Source organism: Athalia rosae, chromosome 1, assembly GCF_917208135.1.
Source record: "Athalia rosae chromosome 1, iyAthRosa1.1, whole genome shotgun sequence".
NCBI lineage: Eukaryota > Metazoa > Arthropoda > Insecta > Hymenoptera > Athaliidae > Athalia > Athalia rosae.
In genome coordinates this window covers 8,332,382-8,351,411 of record NC_064026.1, presented here as the reverse complement: position 1 = coordinate 8,351,411, position 19,030 = coordinate 8,332,382, and the positions used below count along the sequence as shown (strand labels likewise).

Genomic DNA, 19,030 nt, shown 5'->3' with positions numbered 1-19,030 from the left:
AACTAAAATTTTCAGTACCAGCATTACATAAGCGTGCCACATTCAGTTACGTTACTGATTTCATTTATTGTCAGTTATGACTCTGGATTTTTATTTTTTTCGATTTTGAGACCAAAAATCGGAGTAGCGTTTTTCAGTGTGTTCTCACATAATTTAAGCTCAGAAAATCGAAATTTCTAACCAAATTGATTCATCTATTAAAATTATCGATTTTATCGCCCATTTATCCAATACAATTGTCATTTCTATGTTGAATCATTATGTATACTATAGGGATCCTAGGCAACTGAACTTTTCTTTGTTTTTTTATTTCATCCTTCGAAAATAAATAAATTTTCTACACTCATACATTCACTAAGGAATATCGTTCTACTGCACCAGCTGATTCCTAATGTTTCTAGCCAGGTTAAATTTGGTCAAAGCAGCCATACACCAGCAAATCAGGAACTTTGGGAAAGGTAAAATAGCACTTGTAGGTCCAAAACCTTGAGCATATAGGTATCATCTAAGTCTCGTTAACGTTTAATGTTTCATGCTAATTGAAGGCACATCATTGAGCAGCTTGTATCAACTGTCTGTACAAGAATAGATATGCAATCTACCTATGGATGTAGTGCTATGAATAGTTAATTACTTGTGTGGGGTGTGGTGTAGAGCTATTGTGTTCCATATTATGTAATTCCATAATTCAACCAGGTACACTGAGAATGGCAGTTGCCAACCCGTCAGGTGACTCAAATAAAATAAGTAGCCAAGAGCCATCCAAACGAATGGAGCAGTTTCGTATGAAATTGAAGCTGGATCCTGTACCAAGTAAGTTGGTCATGATGTTGCCTTCAAACTTAAAGCTCGTCTAGATCTGAAATCAAGGTCTTTTAGGCCGAATAATTATGACATTTAACTTTGCTCCAATTCAAAAATATTTATTGTGATGGGTTTCGAAAAAAATTTCTTCGAACAGAGATTTCAAGTTTCTGATTGAACTTCAATTGACGAATGATTTCAAGTTACCTAATGATATGAAATGAATATGAGACAAAATCATTTCTTTCTGAAAGAATACATTTGGATGCGCGATTCTTCTATATAATTCGCATTTACGATTTCTGTTTATATTACAGAACCAACAGTTATAATATAATATGTTTATTGCATATAAAAATCAATTTTCCAATAAATTTATCATAGAATTTAATAAAGCTTCCTAATAATGGAAACTGAAATTTTTAATTTGTAGGAGTATCCCCGGGCATGAGATTCATCGACCTAATGCTCGTTAAAACAAATCCAAGCACTGGAGAGCTAATTAGCGATGCTGAGAAAGATCCAACGAAATGGGGTGATTGGCAAAACGGGGGACGCGTATCTGACTTCTGAGTAAAAGAGCGTAATCTGCTACTATTATTTTTGTTGAGGCATTACTTTGATTCACAGATATAAGTCAAATATCGAAAGTATAAGTACAAACAACAATTTTAATATGTTTTAAATCTAAAAAAATGAATACCAATTGCAATTTTTACTTTTTACTCATGACAGAGATAGAAGTAGTTATTAAATATGAATATAAGTAGCTTCAATTAAGATGTATTCATAGTACTAGTCAGAGCATGGTGCTCTCTACCCCAAATGAATCAGGTTCTGCAAAAAAGGTGTTCTTCCAAAACATAGCTATGTATAGCATAGCTGCTTAAGAAGGCTAATTGTTCGCAGTTCATTGTAAAATCGCTCTCAACTGTGAGATGCAATTATATTTAACCACATGATTAGTTGCCATTAGAGTCACGAAATGTGTTGATGATTTTGAATGAATAACACATAACGTCAAATTCACCATAGATTAATATCTCCTGATCTGGCACGTCGTGGCAATACTAAAAACTAAAGTTTGTTGGTTTCAACCATTATTTTCAAGTATGAAGTGAAATTAACAGATTTTAAATTGCTCAACCATATCTTTTCGAGTCATTATTGTTAGTTATATGTCTAAGCAAATTTTCCACTATAATGATTTATTAATCGCCAGTACGTCACGCATCATCATGTCCCTGAGCGTCCACAAGGCATTTACAACATTTCCATGATTACCAACCCCATTTCCTAACCACTCTGCCGGCAATTTTGCCACATCCGGAATTTGCGTGTTTTCAGCACTAGCATTCATTTGTTTGTCCCAATTTGATATGTAACGATTTTCTGTGTTTAGACCTTCAATGTATCTAGAAAGCACAAAATATTTATAAATTTATGCACTAAGAGAATATTCACTTAGGCATGGGATAAAAAAGGTCAATGAACTGCTCTTTAATTACAACAGTACATACCTTAAGTAAGCGTCAGAATGCAAGACACGACTGGGGCGGGGTGGCACAGTAATGAAAACTGGTTCAGGTTGCTTAACAGCAGGAACACCACTCGTTTGTGTCGCAGCTGCTGACGTTTCTGCAAATTTTTTTTTCAAGAGTAAATGAGAGAAAAATTTAAAGATAACTATCTGCAAACGCCTGCCTTGCTGGCCTTTTTTTCCGTGGTGTTACAATTATTGATTTATATCTAAAGCACACCATCACTTATCTTGGTGACATTGGGGCTACTACCACCCACAATCACAATTGCTCTGTCACATGTAGTTTTAGCTACAAAATGAAATAGGCACGCACACATTCATTTTTATGTATGTATAAAGGTAAAGATATCAGTTGCTAGAAAATTTTCATTACCAGTTTCCATTGGCGGTAGTATCGTTGGCCCTTTGGAAGCCATGTAATTTCTGGAACATTGATGCAACAATCACTTAGATAATCACTGATTAATCACTGGCAGAAGTGTATCTACAGTAAACTTGCGATGAGGTAGGAAATGGGATTTTCATGCAACACCTACTTGCTTCTCTCTGCAGGGGGAACGACTCGACCGTTACTTTTGAGAATGTGGACTTCTTTAACGTGCCTTGCAAGTCTTTGTACACTTGGGAACGGAGGAACAGACTTTTTGGTGCGACCACAACCACGCCACTGACATTGAAACTCAACATCTGTAAATTAATACTTTTGATAATGACAAGTACACTTCTACACGATTTTTAAAGTTGAATAAATGATATCGTTAAAACATACCAGCGGTGGCATTGGCAAAAGATGCCTGAACATGACCATTTTGCTCAGCAATACAATGATCGATGCAATCAGTCATATCCTCAAATTGCCAGTCACAACCATCCCAGCAACATTCAAACACCTGGTCAGGCTGAGGGCCAACCCCCATAACAGCCACTGGTTTGTTAACGATCTGTCCTCCATCTTCATTCATCTTAATTGCTCGTTCTTCCCATGCTTGTTTCTCTCCAGCTGGTAGCTTCCTCCACTGTAATAGAAAATCGCACGCTATGCTACTTTCTACCTTTGTTACAGTTTTGAGGTTTTTCCAGCAATATTTTCTGTAAATTTGTCAAGTCGGCCGACTTATTAACTGATAGAACTGAACCACCAGAAAAACCTATGAGGCTTCAAAAGAAGATGTGTCTATACATACCTTATAATGTTAGTTCAGCATAATTTAGTTAAACTGACGCTCAATTCAATTTAAACCTGTTCACGTTATTTTCGTAGAATTTTTCGTGATCTTTAGAAAGCAGATAATTTTGTTACAAAAGGTTTTCCATAATGTGTGAATTTTAACTTAACATGACAATGTTATTGGAATGAAATACTAGAAGTGTATGTGAATATTATAATGAGAAATGACACACAGAAAGCTAAACAGATATGCATGTTTTCACTAAAACATGGTCATTTGCAGATTTGAATATTGTTTATTCATTGTCAATAAATTTAATATCAAATATATTTGATTTCTTGATTTTTCGGAAATAGATGACAATGTTTTTATGAGAAATATCGATAGTGACTAATACAAAAATATCCTACACATTATAAAATTCTTAGTATTCTACCAGGTCTGATATCTTGTCAACATCCAATTCTTGTCAGTATTTACATACTGATTGGTGGTGGTAACTCGTAGGGTATTTTAGATCTAGATTGAATGCAATTACAGCCAGTTTGGCCATCATATTATATTGAATGCGTAAATAACATCTTCTTTAGAACCCTTTAAATAAACTAGAAACCAATAATAAAAAAGAAATAAGTACCTCGTTGCCAACAATTCTGCTAATCTCCCCAAACGACGATTCGGGATTGTTTTGCGTAATCTGCGTTCGCATTTTACTTGAATACAAAATATAGCCCGTAACTAATTTCTTACCAGTGGCTTTCTAAACAGAAGAAAACACAAATTATAATGTCACCGTCTTACAAATAAACACTGCTTGGTATATCTTTAAAATAAAATATAACTATTCGTCGATCTAATGGTTACAAAGAAATAATTTAACAGTGCAAAACCAAAATATATGCTGGCATATTTTTTAAATGAGAATAACATGAAAATAAAAATACATTGGATAAAACAATGTTAAGCTAATAGCTTTGTTCAGGGCTTACCTTCTTAGCAGAGACAGGTGTCTGAATGTTTGAAAGGATTGGCTGAGCTTCCGTGGAGCCGACGGACGGTGGTCCGCCAGCATCCATGCTGTCCTCCCCAACTCCTACTCCTACTCCAACTCCTAAGCCAACTCCCATGTTTAGTATGTCGGATTCCAGCTTTGGTAGTAATGGTGATGCTTCCTAAATATGTCATATTATATTAAATCATCAATCCACGTTAAAGCAGTCATGTCATGGAAATCAATCTGTGCTAATAGAATCTTAAAAATCTCATAATGTAGTAGCCAATTTTTGGTAAAGAAGCAGTCGTTGACTGCTTCCATTATTAATTGATTATGCCCAAACTCATACCTCCATTATCACAAACAAATAATCTTTATTCTATCTTTTTTCATAACATAGTTTAGAGGTGTTGAAGATGAACCATAACGTTTTCAATATTTTTTAATTTGCAAATCCCCAGTATTTGGTCATCTTGCAACGTTTCTATCAATTTCTTTATAAAGTGAACTCTTGGTCTGAAATCTAAATAATATGAATCCTGTATCTATACAATGGCAGTGCAAATAATACTGTGATGAGGAAAGTCAGCAAACATTGTGATATTGAACCAACTTGAAATCCAAGTCCGAAAAGCAAACAACACTCAATGTATGGTGCTAACAATTCTCAATTAATCTACGTATTTCTAGCTATACTTTAACAAATTTACAAATTTAAGGTGATCAGCATAAGCTTTACGGAAACGCAAATGTAAAGATGATTGTATACTAGTGAAAATGAGTGCATATGCGATCTTTGAATATCAAAATTTGATTAGATTATTCATTCGGATTTGATAGCAGAATCATAGATATATTGAATTGCAGAACCTTTGTCACACTGATTACATGGATCCAGTATGCGATGCAGTCTATCGCAATTACAGAACAAAAATGCAAATATGCCGGCATAAAAAATGAAGCATGCATAAACACAAAATGATATGAACTCGTACTGTGAAAGTGTTTACTGTGATTATGTAATACAGATACTGGCGCACTTTAATAGAAGTGAAAATTATTTACGTGTTGTAATGACATCAAAATCACAGGTAGTTAATAATATTCTCTAAAAAATTAGGTTACTGAACCAATGAAAGACAAAAGATCATGTTGGAGTCACAGCAATTCAGTGATTTTCAGGATTAGCATGAGTTTATAACATTACTTTTCGATGTAACATAAAATTTAAATTATGAAAAACATGCACATGTATGAAATATTTAGGACCATACTTTACAACAATGTATCAACGTAATTATTCGTTACCATTTCAAAATGAGCTGTGGCAGGTATAACTGCCTTGACTTGGATTTGAGCCTGAGCCACCTCACTTGGCACCTATAACACACATGTCACATGCAAAGCCATAAATGTAAAGTTAGTTGCAAACATACAAGTATTGAAAGAATCCACGTTTATTTCGATTTTCTTATGCACGACTTGTGGCAACTTGATCATATTTCATAAAGAAATTTACTCACTTTGGGAGGGTTGATTGGTCTTCGGAAGAAATATATTTCATCATCAGTCACCTCTGAACTATGATTGAACTTTTTCAATCCTTCTGTTCCAAGTTTTCGCATCAAATTTTTACCTTCGTCATACGTAGATTCGCATATGAATACGTCATCTTCTGGAATTTCTGTTGGCCTACCTGTTGGATAACAGTGGTAATAAATTATGGTGAAACATCGAAATCATTGAGTAGTGAAATCATATTTGATTAGTGATAACTATTATGTACATAATATTCATTTGAATATGTATGTCAAATTCATACTGTACTATCACAGAATCAAAAATCGGAACAGAAATAATTATTATTCTTCGGTAGTGCAAATCTGCCACTAGATTACAATGTGTATAAGGGTATACTTACTACACACATATTCCCCGTAATCAAGTACTGCACATTTTCCAACAATAGCGACTATAGGATGAGTTCCATCGACAGTAGATAGAAATATTTCCTGTTTATAAAACAACTTTGTAGGGGCATGTGGAATTTCTGGAGGCATTAATAACCAAGGTCCTTTGAAAAAGCACTTCCCACTGAAAGATTAAAAAACTTTTTAATCCTAATAGAAATTGACTCGCAAAACATTCTATGCTATCGTAGCCGTTAGATATTCATAATCGTGATGATCTGAAACTATAATAAAGAGAAACTTATCATGCTCACTCTTTCGTGGACCATATAGTATCAACTTGTGAGATTTGCTGTCTACCTCCATCCGTTGCCACATAAACAAAGTCACCAGTTTTGATAGGTCCCACGCAAGTATTATACTGCTCGAAATATGTATTTTCCATGTCATCTGAATTGAACGTTATCACATTCTGTAATGTGAGGGAGATTAGATAAGGTTGCATGGATAAGTCTCCAAGATCAAGCATGGACTTTTTAAAGTTAAATAAGATAAATTTTGGTGTTAACATCGTGCCTAAGGCGCAAAAAAATAATGATAATAATATTGAAATGAACTGTACTGTTTGATATGAAAGTAAACTTTGTCCAAAGAACTTTAGTTTTATGACTGAACTAATATCAATTTATATCCTTAAAAACTGCAATGCAGAGGAATAATGATAAACCCGTAGGGAGGAGATAGTAACAGTAATGTAGACTTATTTGTAATATTGCATCTCTATCTTTTACTGAACAAGAGGGACGCAATGCTGTAACTGATATTTCAGCCTCAGTCTCTCCCATATGTCAATCACACCTGTCCTGATTCAGTCCAATAAATATCAAGGTTTTGCAAAATATCAGTATGAACTAGATTGCTTTCTGCATATTTGGTAATCATTTTATAAATTGCATGTTATCAGATACACTCAGCTTCAGTGAAGTGAGCTGATACAATTCTTGGATTTTATAGAGTGACTCAGATTTCTTACCGGCTTTTCCTTTTCGATGAGTTTCTCTCCTTCTTCCAATTCCGCTATCTCTTCTTTATGTTTTTCAAGGCGTTCTTTATAGACGGAAACAACACGTTTCGTTTCTAAAGGTCGTTCTCTCGGAACCAATTTCAGATGTTCTGGATCGAAATTCCATACCTTGATTTTTTTAAAAGCTCGTGCTTTTGTAGAATAGCGTGATTCGCATACATATACATCTTTTTCGGGAAAACCCTCAGGTCGCATTCTGAAATAATCTTTTACACTTAAGACAGAACATCGCCCTGCGACTTTAGCCAGAGGTACAGCTAGATGAGAGTCACTTTTGAATAATTCCTTTTCTATGAATTTTCTTGAGGCAACATGGTACGTTTCACTTGGCCGATAAAAAACGTTACCATACAACATTTGCTGGCCCTCTGCGTTTGTCCATAGGCGCTCTATGAGCATTACACTTAGTTCCATTCCGCGTTCCGTTGGTTCTACGTACACGAAATCACCAGGTCTATAAACTTCTTGATTGAAGCTCATAGCTACACCTCCGCCGCTTACAGTATTTCCAACGTTACTAACATTACCTACATCCTGTGAGAAAATCATTATTCTTGTGGTAATATTATGGTCTTGTCATGGAAATTATACTCTTGAAGTTTGGCAAAATTTCAAAAAAGCAATGCATACCTTAACATCCGAAGCATCACAGCTTTCTTCTTCTTGTGGTAAAGATAGCTCTTGCTGAAGTTTGGCACGTTTTAAATCTGCAACTTGTTCAGAAAGATTTAGGAGTGTGTAGTTGAGTGCTGGAGAATGCAGAAGATCTCCACTACGCGTAACGTCATCTCGTGTCCGTAGGAAAAATGCTTGAAGTTCGACACTATCTTCAAAGGGCTGAGAATCGCTACGTGATAGTTTACGTGCTCTCTCTAAACATGTGAATACGTCTTCTTGGAATCTATCTAATCTTTTATAAGCCCCTCTGTCCAAACGACGTTTTATTAAATCCAGAGATAGCCCTCGCACTCTGTGAACAGTGACACAATATCACTTTTTCTATTACGGCAAGAATTCAGTTAACAAAATTAAACAAACTTTCGATTTGAGAAACTGGCATAACATCGTTTATTGGACATACTTTTTGCCATCGATGATGTCGTGTTCAGGAAGTTCAGCCATAGAATCTGAATAGCATCGTCCCTCTTCATCTTGGTGGTTATATAACGCAGTAAATATAGTCGCTAATATTTCTTGGACTGCAGCAGCAACATCAGGAACGCTCTCATCATCTTCGCTCAGCTGTACTTTGGTCTGAAGCACTAAACGCTGGAGGATTAAAGCATCCTGCAACATGATTCCATCAATTAATGCAAAATACATTCGGAAATGCGCGCCCAGAAATCAAACTAATGATGGGCAAAAAATGGATCAAATTAAGTATACTGGGAGACCAATAATAACAAACCTTGTAAATTTGAGAGTCCGGCTCGTTATACTTGCAGGCATTGTCAAACATGAGAATAAAATCTGAAACCAACTCGTCCAAGCTATCATATCCGTTATTCTTTAAAATGGAGGCAATCTTTTCCATGTTCATTGGCTGTTTGATAACTTCATAATAATCAGGATACTCATTTTTATTTGGTAGTTTCATAAATATTTGAGATAGCTGTCTTCCCTTAGTGTCATGATATTCTTTTATCGTATCGTACATAGTTCGCAATTTTTGTACATGTAATGGTACCACCTTCTTAGGTCTTCTATATAAACCCAAACAATTCATATTTATTGTTAGTAGCACACATAAAGTAAAAGTAACGGACTTTAGCTGCTGTTAAATCTAGAATAATTACATACCCCACATTCCTTGTGGGTGTTGATGCCGCTGATTTTACTGGTTTTCCAGATTCTGACAAAGGCCCCAGCTCTTTTACTTTGTCCATTAAAACTTTCTCCAAGACATTAGCATCTTCATAGATAAGGGACCCTTCTTCGTTGTATTGGCGACAATTATTGAACATCAACTGAAAATATGCATAACAGGTACTCCTCAAAATATGTTTCAGACAGTGTTTGGCACAGATGACTTTCAGTACGTATGCATTACATCAAGTTGATTTCACTTAATCGTATTTACGTAAATAAATAAGTAAATCTACAAACACTTCCAGTTACTTGACTAATAATAAGTGTACATGTCTATCAATTATAACGTCGACAAATGTTTTACCTTGAAGTCAGCAATGAGTTCATTTTCACTCTGGTATTTTTCAGCTTTAATGTTAGCCTCAATGCCTAACATGTCAATGGGTTCTTGAATAATTTGATAATAGTCTGCATACAATTTTTTTGAGGGTTTTTCCATAAACATGAGCATGGGTTGTCTACCATCTTCACACTGGAATTACATGATGGTCGTTACATTAATTATTCAATATGTAAACACGAGATATCGGAAGTACTTACAACGTATTCCATTACGCATTTAACAAGCACGTGTAGCCTTTTTTTCAATGGTACATTATCCTTATATTTTCCTCTTGTTAAAACGTTTGACGCACGTTTTATCAGCTTTGGCTGTTGTAGATTATTTTCTGAATCACTGTCTGACTCTGAATCCTAAAAACGATTTACACAGTTTTATAAGATCGAACAAATATAATATACGCAAAGTATACCTATACAGTATGCATTGCCCAACTGAATTTAAACAAACATGTTTATATTTACCTGATCAAATTCAAGAAGTTCCTGTACCTTTTCTTGCATAATTTTTTGTAATTTTGCTGCACACTATAAAAATACATACCTTTACTTTCTGGCACTAGTTAAGTTTTTATTAGTGATTTTTTCTCATCCACATACCTTGTATAGGCGAGATGTGTGAACATTGTATTTCTTAGCATTTTCAAACATGATGTTCATATCGCCAGCAACTTCACTGACGGTACCATATTCCCCTTTCTGTAAAAATTAAAACGTAACTGTGAACTATGATACACCATTGAGTAAGGATTGTATGTTGATGGTAGGTTAGACCTTCAATAATATGTCTGTACAGGAAGGTAATTCCTACGTAAATGGGGCTAATTCAAGCTTACCTTTATCTTAGTCCGTATTTGGTAGAGAGATATCGGATTTTTAATTGCTTTATAATAATCGGGATAATTTCGTTTAGAAGGTAATTTCCAATAGTATTCACTCATTCGCACACCTAAAGAAAACATAGTTTCTATCAATTTCACAGCGAGTCTTACATTAAAAAAAATGGACATTTCTGTGCTATGGCACTCAACTCGCAATACTAGCAATTTTTTTGAATGCATTGTTTTGTCATAAAGAAAATTATGAACTCAAATTATAGTACCTTGACTATTGGGAGCGGTCTTGATTGTTTGGAAGAGTTGCCACTGAGGATTATCTGATTCTTCGCCATCGTTAACATCCTCCTCTTCATCATCACTTTCATCTTCGTCTTCATCTGCTAGTGCAGCGGTTGCTGCTACGAGGGATTGTACAGCACTTCTTCCTCTTTTACTTCTAGTTGATGTTACAGTGGACATACTTTTGGGTAGCATGCCACCAGCATTCGATTCTTGCTTCTTTGCTGCAGAGACAATTATTTTTTTCAGCAGCTTAGCATCTTTGTATATCTGTGAGCCAGGTTCGTTGAACTGACAGGCATTACGACACATAAGCATTAGATCTCTTTCCATTTCAATTAAGCTTGCATAAGCTCCTTCTTGAATTCGCCGTGCCACCGTCTTCAGGTCTACTGGATTCTCAATTACCTCGTAATACTCAGGGTAAAGCTGAAAATGTAATGGTGTAATTTGCATGAATAGTATTTTGAAAAAAAACAATTGTACATACATCACAGTATCAAACAATACTGGATCATTGTAGACAATGTACAGCAATGCACAATCCAAATTAAAATAATATTTGGAAAACAAAAGTTTAAAAATTATATCCAAACCTTTTTCGATGGTCTGAGCTGAAATGGAGTATTTAGTGGCCTGTTATTGTCTTGTGGGTCTGTTGCTGTCATAACTGCTGCAAACAAATCTTCATATGGTTGCATAGATTCCTCATCAGGATTAGTAGAGCTTTCAGAAGTATCTTCCGCATCATCTTGTCGAGTCGTTACTTTCCTGGCCTATTTAATAATACATAAACGTGTATGCTATTGTATCACTGAAAATTCTTATCATGTTATTAATATCTTACCAGTCTGCCAACCTTAAGAATGATCTTGCCCTTCTGCTCAGAGTCTTCATATTCATCCATTATACGATTTTTCGTTGTGAGACACAATTCCCAAAGTTCAGTTGCATCTTTGTATTCTGGGGACGTTCGCTGAAAACAGAAACTTGATTTATTCAGTACCCCTGCCACTCAAAACCTCAGAGGGAAGAACGTACCATATAAAAAGCCTTGGCATTATTGACCATAAGTTGGATGTCAGCTGCCAAATCATCCATGTCTCTGTACTCATCAGTCTTGAGCTTTTGTTGAACTTTCAGTAGATCAATAGGGTTTGAGACAACTTCATAATATCCAGGTTCTTGCCGACGTTTTGGCACACGGATAAAAGCATCACACAACAACGTTCCATCCTCTCGTTTCTGATTACGAAGGACATCATACAATTGCTGGCAAAGGTCACTCTGCAAAATCAAATTTCAATTAGTGCAATTTCAGAAATACGAGAATTATAAAATAAATCTAAATCTAGGATTCAGGATTGTTTAGAAAACATAGCTATATCAGGTAATTTGGCAGCTGATGAAAGTAACCTGTCTAACAACTGAAATATAAAGAGATATACAGAAAAGTAATTGCCATTGCTATCGAAAGACAGATTTTATCAAGTCTTAGTGAACTTCAAGCGCTGGGGCATTAAAAGCATCTTTTTCATTCTAATTCAGGTATTTCAGTAATCATTTACTGTACACTATTAAATATAAAGTAGCTTCATAGCAATCTTAATTTGTGTTTGCAGGTTTTCTAACAAAATCATTATGTTACCGGATCTAATTTCCTTCTCCGCTTAGTAGGTTCTGGTTGTACATCATCAGGATCATCTTCTGTGCCTCGGCTGGCGACTGATGAAGTTCGACGACGTTTATTCATCTTTAAGAAGCTGGCAAGTAAAAAGTAAATTTTGTTGTGTCGCCATGTTATACAGTAATACACCTATTGTCATGCACCTTGCAAACGTATTATAACCAGTTGTTCTAATGCGTTGTGAATGAAAAGTTGAAACAACGAATGCAAAGTAACTTATCACAGAATACTTACCAAATATTCCTGTGTTGATCTTCAATAATTATAATCACATGTGGATGAAAGCTTATTGAATTTCGAGTCGATTTATCAAGTTTACAAACTTGTTGGTGGACGCCATGCGGAAAGCTTGCCCTAGCTGCCAGGTGCGGCGATGTGATGCGTGTGGCTTGGAAATGATTTGGTTTGGAGGTTTGGCGTCTAGAAGACCCCTGATTTACCAGCAGAAACATGCAAGATTTGCGTCAAGTATGTCCATGCCAACGAGCTCAGAATTCGTTGGTCCATACAGTATACCCGGTCAAGTTTCAAACGGTCTTTAATCGGTTGGTTTACGCATTCATTTTATGCACTGGTGTACATGTAATTTTCCAATTTTTATAGAAATCCATCCATAATATCCCAGGTTAGTTTTTACCATCTTCTATTCGCAATTTATACATTATCCTCCAAATTTTTTCACGTTTGGCATACTCATACTTGCTTACTTGTTCTTATTTATAATAATAGCGTATCACATGTGTAACAATTCAAAATAATTGTGCGACGATTTTATGTTAATAAGAACCATGAATTTGAGTATCCATAATACTCCACTTTTCACGCAGCTATCAGAGAGAGTTGATGATTTATTACATAATCTAATGAACCTTTCCATGTTCATTCATTTCAGAATGACAGAGCACAATTTTCCACCGTTGAAAAATGATCGTCTGCTTCGAGCAGCCCGAGGAGAACCTGTGGACAAAGTTCCTGTTTGGATTATGCGACAAGCAGGAAGATATTTACCAGAATTTAGAGAGACCCGGTCAAAATCTGATTTTTTTACCATTTGCCGAACTCCTGCTCTTGCATGTGAAGTTACACTGCAACCGATCAGACGATTCGATTATGATGCTAGTATCATATTCTCAGACATCCTCGTCATACCTCAGGCAATGGGGATGGAAGTAGAAATGAGACCTGGGGTGGTAAGTAATGTTGACCTTGAAAATAACTTAGAGTAGTATGAGAAGCAATAAAATGGCAGCCATGTGGTTAGACCATTAGATGTAATTGACAAGATAAAACAAGTTTGATAATTAGAACACATTTTTTTCTTTACTATGATTTGCGCAGGGTCCAGTGTTACCGGAACCTCTTATAGACCCATCTCATTTATCCAGATTAGTGAGGCCGGATGTTGACAAGGCCTTGAGTTATGTTGGCGATGCGATTACTTTGACACGACAAAGTTTACAGGGCAAAGTGCCGCTAATAGGTTTCACAGGTGCACCTGTAAGTATATTATGCTATGTAACTATATTGCCAATATGGTATTTGATCCAAGAATAGAAACTATTATATCATAACATGTAATATTTTGACTTCTCAGTGGACTTTGATGGGCTACATGGTGCAAGGTGGCGGCAGTTCAACAATGCCCCTACCCCGACTTTGGCTTTATCGATACCCAAAAGCATCGCATCAGTTATTGCAGCTTATAACTGATATCGTAATTGATTATCTGGTTCTGCAAGTAAAAGCTGGTGCTCAGCTTCTTCAAGTATTTGAGAGCTCTGGAGATTTCTTAAATGACGAACTCTTCCAAAATTTCTCCCTGAAATATTTGAAGTTGATCAGAGAGGGTGTACAGAACAAACTTGTTGAGCAAAACATTCCATTAGTTCCAATGGTAACACTGCCTCATTCAGTAATTTCACAATGTCATGGGTGATTAATAATCAACTCTTTCTAGTATGTTGTTTTTTTATGTAAGTAATATCTATTACAGACTGCATTTCCCAAAGGGGCAACCCTGAATTCATTAGAAATGCTTGCAAAGGAAGGTGGTTACGACGTCATTGGACTCGATTGGACCATAGATCCTAGTGAAGCACGGGCTCGCTTAGGACCAAATGTTACACTGCAAGGAAATATGGACCCTTGTGCTTTATATGCTTCGGAGGTATACACAATTTGAAGAATTACATCGTCCATTTCTTCACATATGTAACATGTGTGACAATCTCCTATGTACTTATAGGCTGAAGTGTTTGAGCGCGCTGCAGAACTGGTCAGGAAGTTTGGAAAACATCGATATATTGCAAATTTAGGGCACGGTATATTACCTGATGGGCCAATTACATCTGTGGAAGCATTTATTGCCGGAGTCCACTCTGTATGATGCGCATCTTTCATCATTATTGACGGTCGCCGTGGGCCACCAGAATGGTAGGTAGTATGACTGTACCAGAATGTATGTGAGTGAGCAACTTTATTACGGTCAATGAGCTGAAGCGTTAACAAGTTAATGAAAATAGTAAAAAAATAACCTGAAATAATGGAAAATTTTATTGCAAAAAAGCGTTATCAGGGGACCTCCTAGATCGTAAATCATTTTTGTAAAGTGGACCGTACTATACAAACTTGACAGTAAGTACAATCCTGGGACAAGTAGGCCAGTCCTGCTACATACCTTATCAATACAGCTTGTTGACTGTCACTTTTACAAAAGCATATTAATTACGAATTATATTAAAATTTCAGAAATTGTTTTTTTTTTCACATTCTATCATTGTTAAAAATAAAATTGCTCAGACAATTGAATGATCCAACATTGTTTTCTTTTGTACTTATTGTCATGTTTTTAGAAATAATTTTAATGACGGTAATGAGAAGAGCATCTGGGCTGGGGTATGCTCAATAACACACTGATATTCTATTAGCGAATAGTGCTGTATATTTTTACGTTTCATACGTATAAAGCTGCATCAAAATATGTGTATAAACTTTACAATAGTACATAAACTAATTTACGAGAATATCATCAAGCTGCGCCAATTCGTTGGATATAGTTTATCTGCCATTATTACATAATCCACCAGTGATAACGTAAAATCTGAAATGCAAAGCATGCCAGTTCAATTGAACAAATGTCTCAACTTAGGAATATTCTCTATTCCTCTCTCCCAAGAGCTATCTAGTTTTATTGATAGGTTCTCTACTATGGTGCAAAGCTGTAGACCGGATATCTTGGTGAGAATTGATTCCTGGCACCCAGTACGTGTTCGGACTCGCCACGCTCTTGGATATGACGAGCACCGTAAATCGACTCTGCGTATGATGGCGGGGCTGATGAATGATTAAAAATAGTTAAAATCCAAATGATTTCCTACTTGATTGCAGTCAAATGTAGTATGATTACGGGACCTACCCAAATTTGGATACATGGTCATGGTTGGTGGCAATGGTGGAGGCATTGCAGAAGTTGAATTTGATGGTGGGATGAAACCTAAAGGTGCACTCGGTTCCGGTGTATCCGGGTTACCAAAACCAGGATTGAACTCTGGATAGCCACTTGGGTATCCACCATAAGTAGGGTCTGCGGGTTTCGTTGGATACTCATCTAGTTTCAAGATGCTTCCTGATGGTGGAGCAACCGGAGGCTGATAACTCGTAAGAGGAATCGTTCCTATGTACACTGGGATATTTCGCTTGAGATTACGGTGGTACCTTTGAAATTCAGAAAGAATTGTTAATATGTTTGAGTTGAATATTTGTGATTAGTAGTACAATTGATTGTACAATTAGATATCGAACGGACCATCCCGAAACGCAAGCTTCCACTTTGAGATTATACTCGAGCCTGATGATGCCACAATTCGCCAGATTTGATGGCGGCAGCGGAGGTACATTTAACCGTTCCTCCCAATTAACAGTCGCGCCGCCTTCCACAGGTCCTTTTCCGATTTCCGATACTACGATTTTTATTCTTTTGGTCGAAAGCGTAGGTGAAGTTGCCGTATAAGTTACCACCTGAAATTTTCACCGAGCTTCTGTCATAAACGGTGCAGTTCTTGAAAGTTTCTTTCCCGATTCAAGGGATGTTATCAGTTATTGAGGATACTGTACTTTTCTGAGATAAAATTTCACCGTGTCCACTGCAACATCGCTATGGTTTTCAACATTCAATCTTATCGGAATGGCTTGACCAGGAACGTAACCGCGAACCGGCAGTGACACCGTCACATTAAGAGGTGCCGATCCACAACAAAGACAGCAGAAAGTTTTCGTTAACTCCTCTTGAACAGGGTCCTGAAAAAAAAATTCAATTAGCATCAATTATTCTTGTTTTGCATACGCGAAGAAACTTGGTACACGAACGAAAGCGCTAAAATAAGTCATTTTTACCGCGGCTCCTCGCTCTTGATTGAGATCTAACGCCGACACGACCGTGAACGCGGTCTTGACTTCTTGATCGAATTTCCAAGGCCGATCTAAGGTCGCTTTGACGGTGTAGCGAACATGCCCAAGATCCGATTCAAAACTACTTGGAAGATTGGGCGGCAAGACGCAGCTGAATGGATACGAATGTTCACCAGGCGGTAGTTGAATTTCCACACCTGTTCATTATGCGAGTAATACGAAGAGTTATTTATGATAAACTGACTTATAAAAATGCTAATGCGTATTTATTTGCCGTCTGTTAACATCTCCAAAGATACACATCTCTTCAAAATACTTCACGAATGGGCTGCCGAAAGAAATTTTAGAAAATAAAAAAAACGCACAACACTTGGCGCGAGCGAGTTTATAATTGCTTGGCCAGCATTGATTCACCGTTGACTAATCACAATGAAATACCGATCATCTTGATAGTATATTAAGCAGGTATTCGTACGATTGATTATCACGTTTTACCAAACGACTGAATTTGAAAACAGCTATTTTCTCGGTAATCTTGATTCTACCAAAGCCTGTGAATTCCATGTTCAATTTTACCTGAGGCTCCACCAAGGAGATAGTACTGTATGTTGAAGTATTCCTCGTGACCAGTGATCATTTGATTTTCATCATGGTATTTCCCATCGTTATTAAGCTCAGATTTGTTTTCGGTCCACGCTGTGTTAGCTTCTCCTTTTATCCTTATATTTATCCCTGTTAACAAGATGAATAGAATTACATTATTAGATGTAATACATAGCAACATTTTATCCTAATGAAGTGTTATACATTATTTTATCGTAATAGCTTGGTGTACCAAAATAGAAATGATTTGACAGCTGCCAGGGCTACTCGCTCCACTAGACCCTGGACCAAAAGATTTTTCTAATTGTATGTAAGATTCTTTGTGGTCGATTGGTGTATTTTTAAAGTTCGTTCTAGCATTTCATACTATAATTATAGACTTAGAAATGCTGGACACGAACGAATTCCACATCATCAGCTATAGAACACATAAATGCGTCGCGATTTTTCAGCATTAGATATTCAATTTAACAGTATAAGCTCGATTGTCCTCTTGTACACACAGTACCATACACTTTATTACGGACTGCGATGGGTTTAAACGTATGTATGTTGCGAAGGAATTAGTAGTCCAATTATTCATAAGCGTAACGTAATTTTTGTTCACAAATGAGGTGGATTAAACGGGAATGCGAAAACAGAACAATTTATATTCATGTTTGATAGAATCAAAAGTCCCAGAAGCTATTTCTTTCTGTTATCTCTCCATCTGTAATTTGAGTAACCGACTGAAATCAAGAGCTGGCATGTAGAGCTGTAGTACAGTATGCTGTAGTAATATCTGGCGATAATCTTACCGCGGATCTTCTTCGTTGAATCTATGACGACGATAACTCGCCCTGTTACAGTCTGTCCTCCGTAGAAAGTGTTCCAAGGATTATCAAACTGTATCTGAAAGTCCCTGAGTACCATCTCTCACTCTTTTGCAATTACGCACGTTAGCCTGGACCTAACGACCACGTCGTTGTTTGATAACGTTATTGTTATCAATCTTTGTTGCTGTAAAATTGTAATATCACTTTAATCCACCGATAGCAGTGCTAGGCACTTATGGTACATTGCAACGATGAATTGACTTGTAAAATTCAATTTCAAATAAAATGTCCACAATTTATCTTGATGTGATTACAGTGATCATCATTTTATACTTAGCCGACAAACTTTGTCTCCTGAATTCTTTAATACACCATGTTCTGTGTACTACACGCCAAAGCATACTGCCAGCTTGTGGGATCATCATCACCGTTTATTTTATCCATTCCTACAAATAGTATCCACTATGCGCTATATTGAGATCACGGAGACTACGATTCGCCGCGGTAGCACCAGAGTACGAATATGACGTCATCTCGATAACGTCATCCCAAGGCGGGATATGAACTCGACTCTGACCCCACCCAACATCCCCGCTTATTTACTATCACCGTTGAGAGTAGATTATCTACTCTCAACGCTATCACTAGACAGGTACGACCTGAAGATTTTTTTTTTTTTTGAATTTAT

The 19,030-nt window shown here is 36.5% G+C and overlaps 4 protein-coding genes across 10 annotated transcripts; 2 read left to right on the top strand and 2 right to left on the bottom strand.

Moving 5' to 3' along the window:
- Positions 1–142: 142 nt before the first annotated feature.
- Positions 143–1,382, top strand: LOC105686011 (succinate dehydrogenase assembly factor 4, mitochondrial-like). Its single transcript, XM_012400538.3, has 3 exons — positions 143–458; positions 697–813; positions 1,238–1,382. The coding sequence occupies exons 1-3, from the start codon at positions 392–394 to the stop codon at positions 1,375–1,377; spliced, it is 324 nt and encodes a 107-aa protein (XP_012255961.1). The 5' UTR covers positions 143–391; the 3' UTR covers positions 1,378–1,382.
- A 525-nt stretch (positions 1,383–1,907) lies between these two features.
- On the bottom strand, positions 1,908–12,977 carry LOC105686004 (protein polybromo-1). Of its 4 annotated transcripts, none has more exons than XM_012400526.3 (27): positions 12,752–12,977; positions 12,479–12,593; positions 11,872–12,117; positions 11,678–11,806; positions 11,427–11,606; positions 10,815–11,259; positions 10,549–10,661; positions 10,313–10,411; positions 10,178–10,240; positions 9,914–10,066; positions 9,678–9,845; positions 9,305–9,471; positions 8,913–9,207; positions 8,586–8,791; positions 8,135–8,474; positions 7,454–8,038; positions 6,735–6,892; positions 6,432–6,604; positions 6,034–6,206; positions 5,819–5,890; positions 4,506–4,688; positions 4,154–4,276; positions 3,117–3,363; positions 2,884–3,034; positions 2,721–2,770; positions 2,325–2,442; positions 1,908–2,219 (listed from the first exon to the last, which is right to left on the bottom strand). In XM_012400526.3, exons 1-27 carry the CDS (start codon positions 12,967–12,969, stop codon positions 2,003–2,005), a joined length of 5,187 nt encoding a protein of 1,728 aa, XP_012255949.1. In that variant the 5' UTR covers positions 12,970–12,977; the 3' UTR covers positions 1,908–2,002. The 4 variants fall into 4 exon arrangements, with proteins under 4 accessions (XP_012255949.1, XP_012255950.1, XP_020708054.1 ...); XM_012400527.3 differs by having other exon boundaries at positions 9,917–10,066; XM_020852395.2 differs by having other exon boundaries at positions 11,690–11,806.
- A 22-nt stretch (positions 12,978–12,999) lies between these two features.
- On the top strand, positions 13,000–15,333 carry LOC105686010 (uroporphyrinogen decarboxylase). Its single transcript, XM_012400537.3, has 6 exons — positions 13,000–13,142; positions 13,410–13,707; positions 13,856–14,014; positions 14,112–14,411; positions 14,511–14,684; positions 14,763–15,333. Exons 2-6 carry the CDS (start codon positions 13,411–13,413, stop codon positions 14,901–14,903), a joined length of 1,071 nt encoding a protein of 356 aa, XP_012255960.1. The 5' UTR covers positions 13,000–13,142; position 13,410; the 3' UTR covers positions 14,904–15,333.
- Positions 15,334–15,435: 102 nt separating this feature from the next.
- LOC105686007 (arrestin domain-containing protein 17) lies at positions 15,436–18,885 on the bottom strand. Of its 4 annotated transcripts, none has more exons than XM_020852399.2 (8): positions 18,657–18,885; positions 18,325–18,526; positions 17,501–17,656; positions 16,910–17,121; positions 16,631–16,813; positions 16,323–16,534; positions 15,933–16,231; positions 15,436–15,850 (listed from the first exon to the last, which is right to left on the bottom strand). In XM_020852399.2, exons 2-8 carry the CDS (start codon positions 18,437–18,439, stop codon positions 15,723–15,725), a joined length of 1,305 nt encoding a protein of 434 aa, XP_020708058.2. In that variant the 5' UTR covers positions 18,440–18,526; positions 18,657–18,885; the 3' UTR covers positions 15,436–15,722. The 4 variants fall into 4 exon arrangements, with proteins under 4 accessions (XP_020708058.2, XP_012255955.2, XP_012255956.2 ...); XM_012400532.3 differs by having other exon boundaries at positions 18,676–18,885; XM_012400533.3 differs by having other exon boundaries at positions 18,689–18,885.
- Between the last annotated feature and the right edge of the window lie 145 nt (positions 18,886–19,030).

Coding starts and splice junctions, on each gene's coding strand:
- LOC105686011 (XM_012400538.3), top strand. CDS start 392: ATGTTTCTAGCCAGGTTAAATTTGGTCAAAGCAGCCATACACCAGCAA. Junction 459..696: donor AATCAGGAACTTTGGGAAAG/GTAAAATAGCAC, acceptor TAATTCAACCAG/GTACACTGAGAATGGCAGTT. Junction 814..1,237: donor GAAGCTGGATCCTGTACCAA/GTAAGTTGGTCA, acceptor TTTAATTTGTAG/GAGTATCCCCGGGCATGAGA.
- LOC105686004 (XM_012400526.3), bottom strand. CDS start 12,969: ATGTTTCTGCTGGTAAATCAGGGGTCTTCTAGACGCCAAACCTCCAAA. Junction 9,208..9,304: donor ACACCCACAAGGAATGTGGG/GTATGTAATTAT, acceptor GGGTTTATATAG/AAGACCTAAGAAGGTGGTAC. Junction 2,220..2,324: donor CATTCTGACGCTTACTTAAG/GTATGTACTGTT, acceptor TGTGCTTTCTAG/ATACATTGAAGGTCTAAACA.
- LOC105686010 (XM_012400537.3), top strand. CDS start 13,411: ATGACAGAGCACAATTTTCCACCGTTGAAAAATGATCGTCTGCTTCGA. Junction 14,015..14,111: donor TAGGTTTCACAGGTGCACCT/GTAAGTATATTA, acceptor TTGACTTCTCAG/TGGACTTTGATGGGCTACAT. Junction 14,685..14,762: donor GTGCTTTATATGCTTCGGAG/GTATACACAATT, acceptor ATGTACTTATAG/GCTGAAGTGTTTGAGCGCGC.
- LOC105686007 (XM_020852399.2), bottom strand. CDS start 18,439: ATGGTACTCAGGGACTTTCAGATACAGTTTGATAATCCTTGGAACACT. Junction 17,657..18,324: donor TTCAACGAAGAAGATCCGCG/GTAAGATTATCG, acceptor TCTTGTTAACAG/GGATAAATATAAGGATAAAA. Junction 16,232..16,322: donor GAAGCTTGCGTTTCGGGATG/GTCCGTTCGATA, acceptor TGAATTTCAAAG/GTACCACCGTAATCTCAAGC.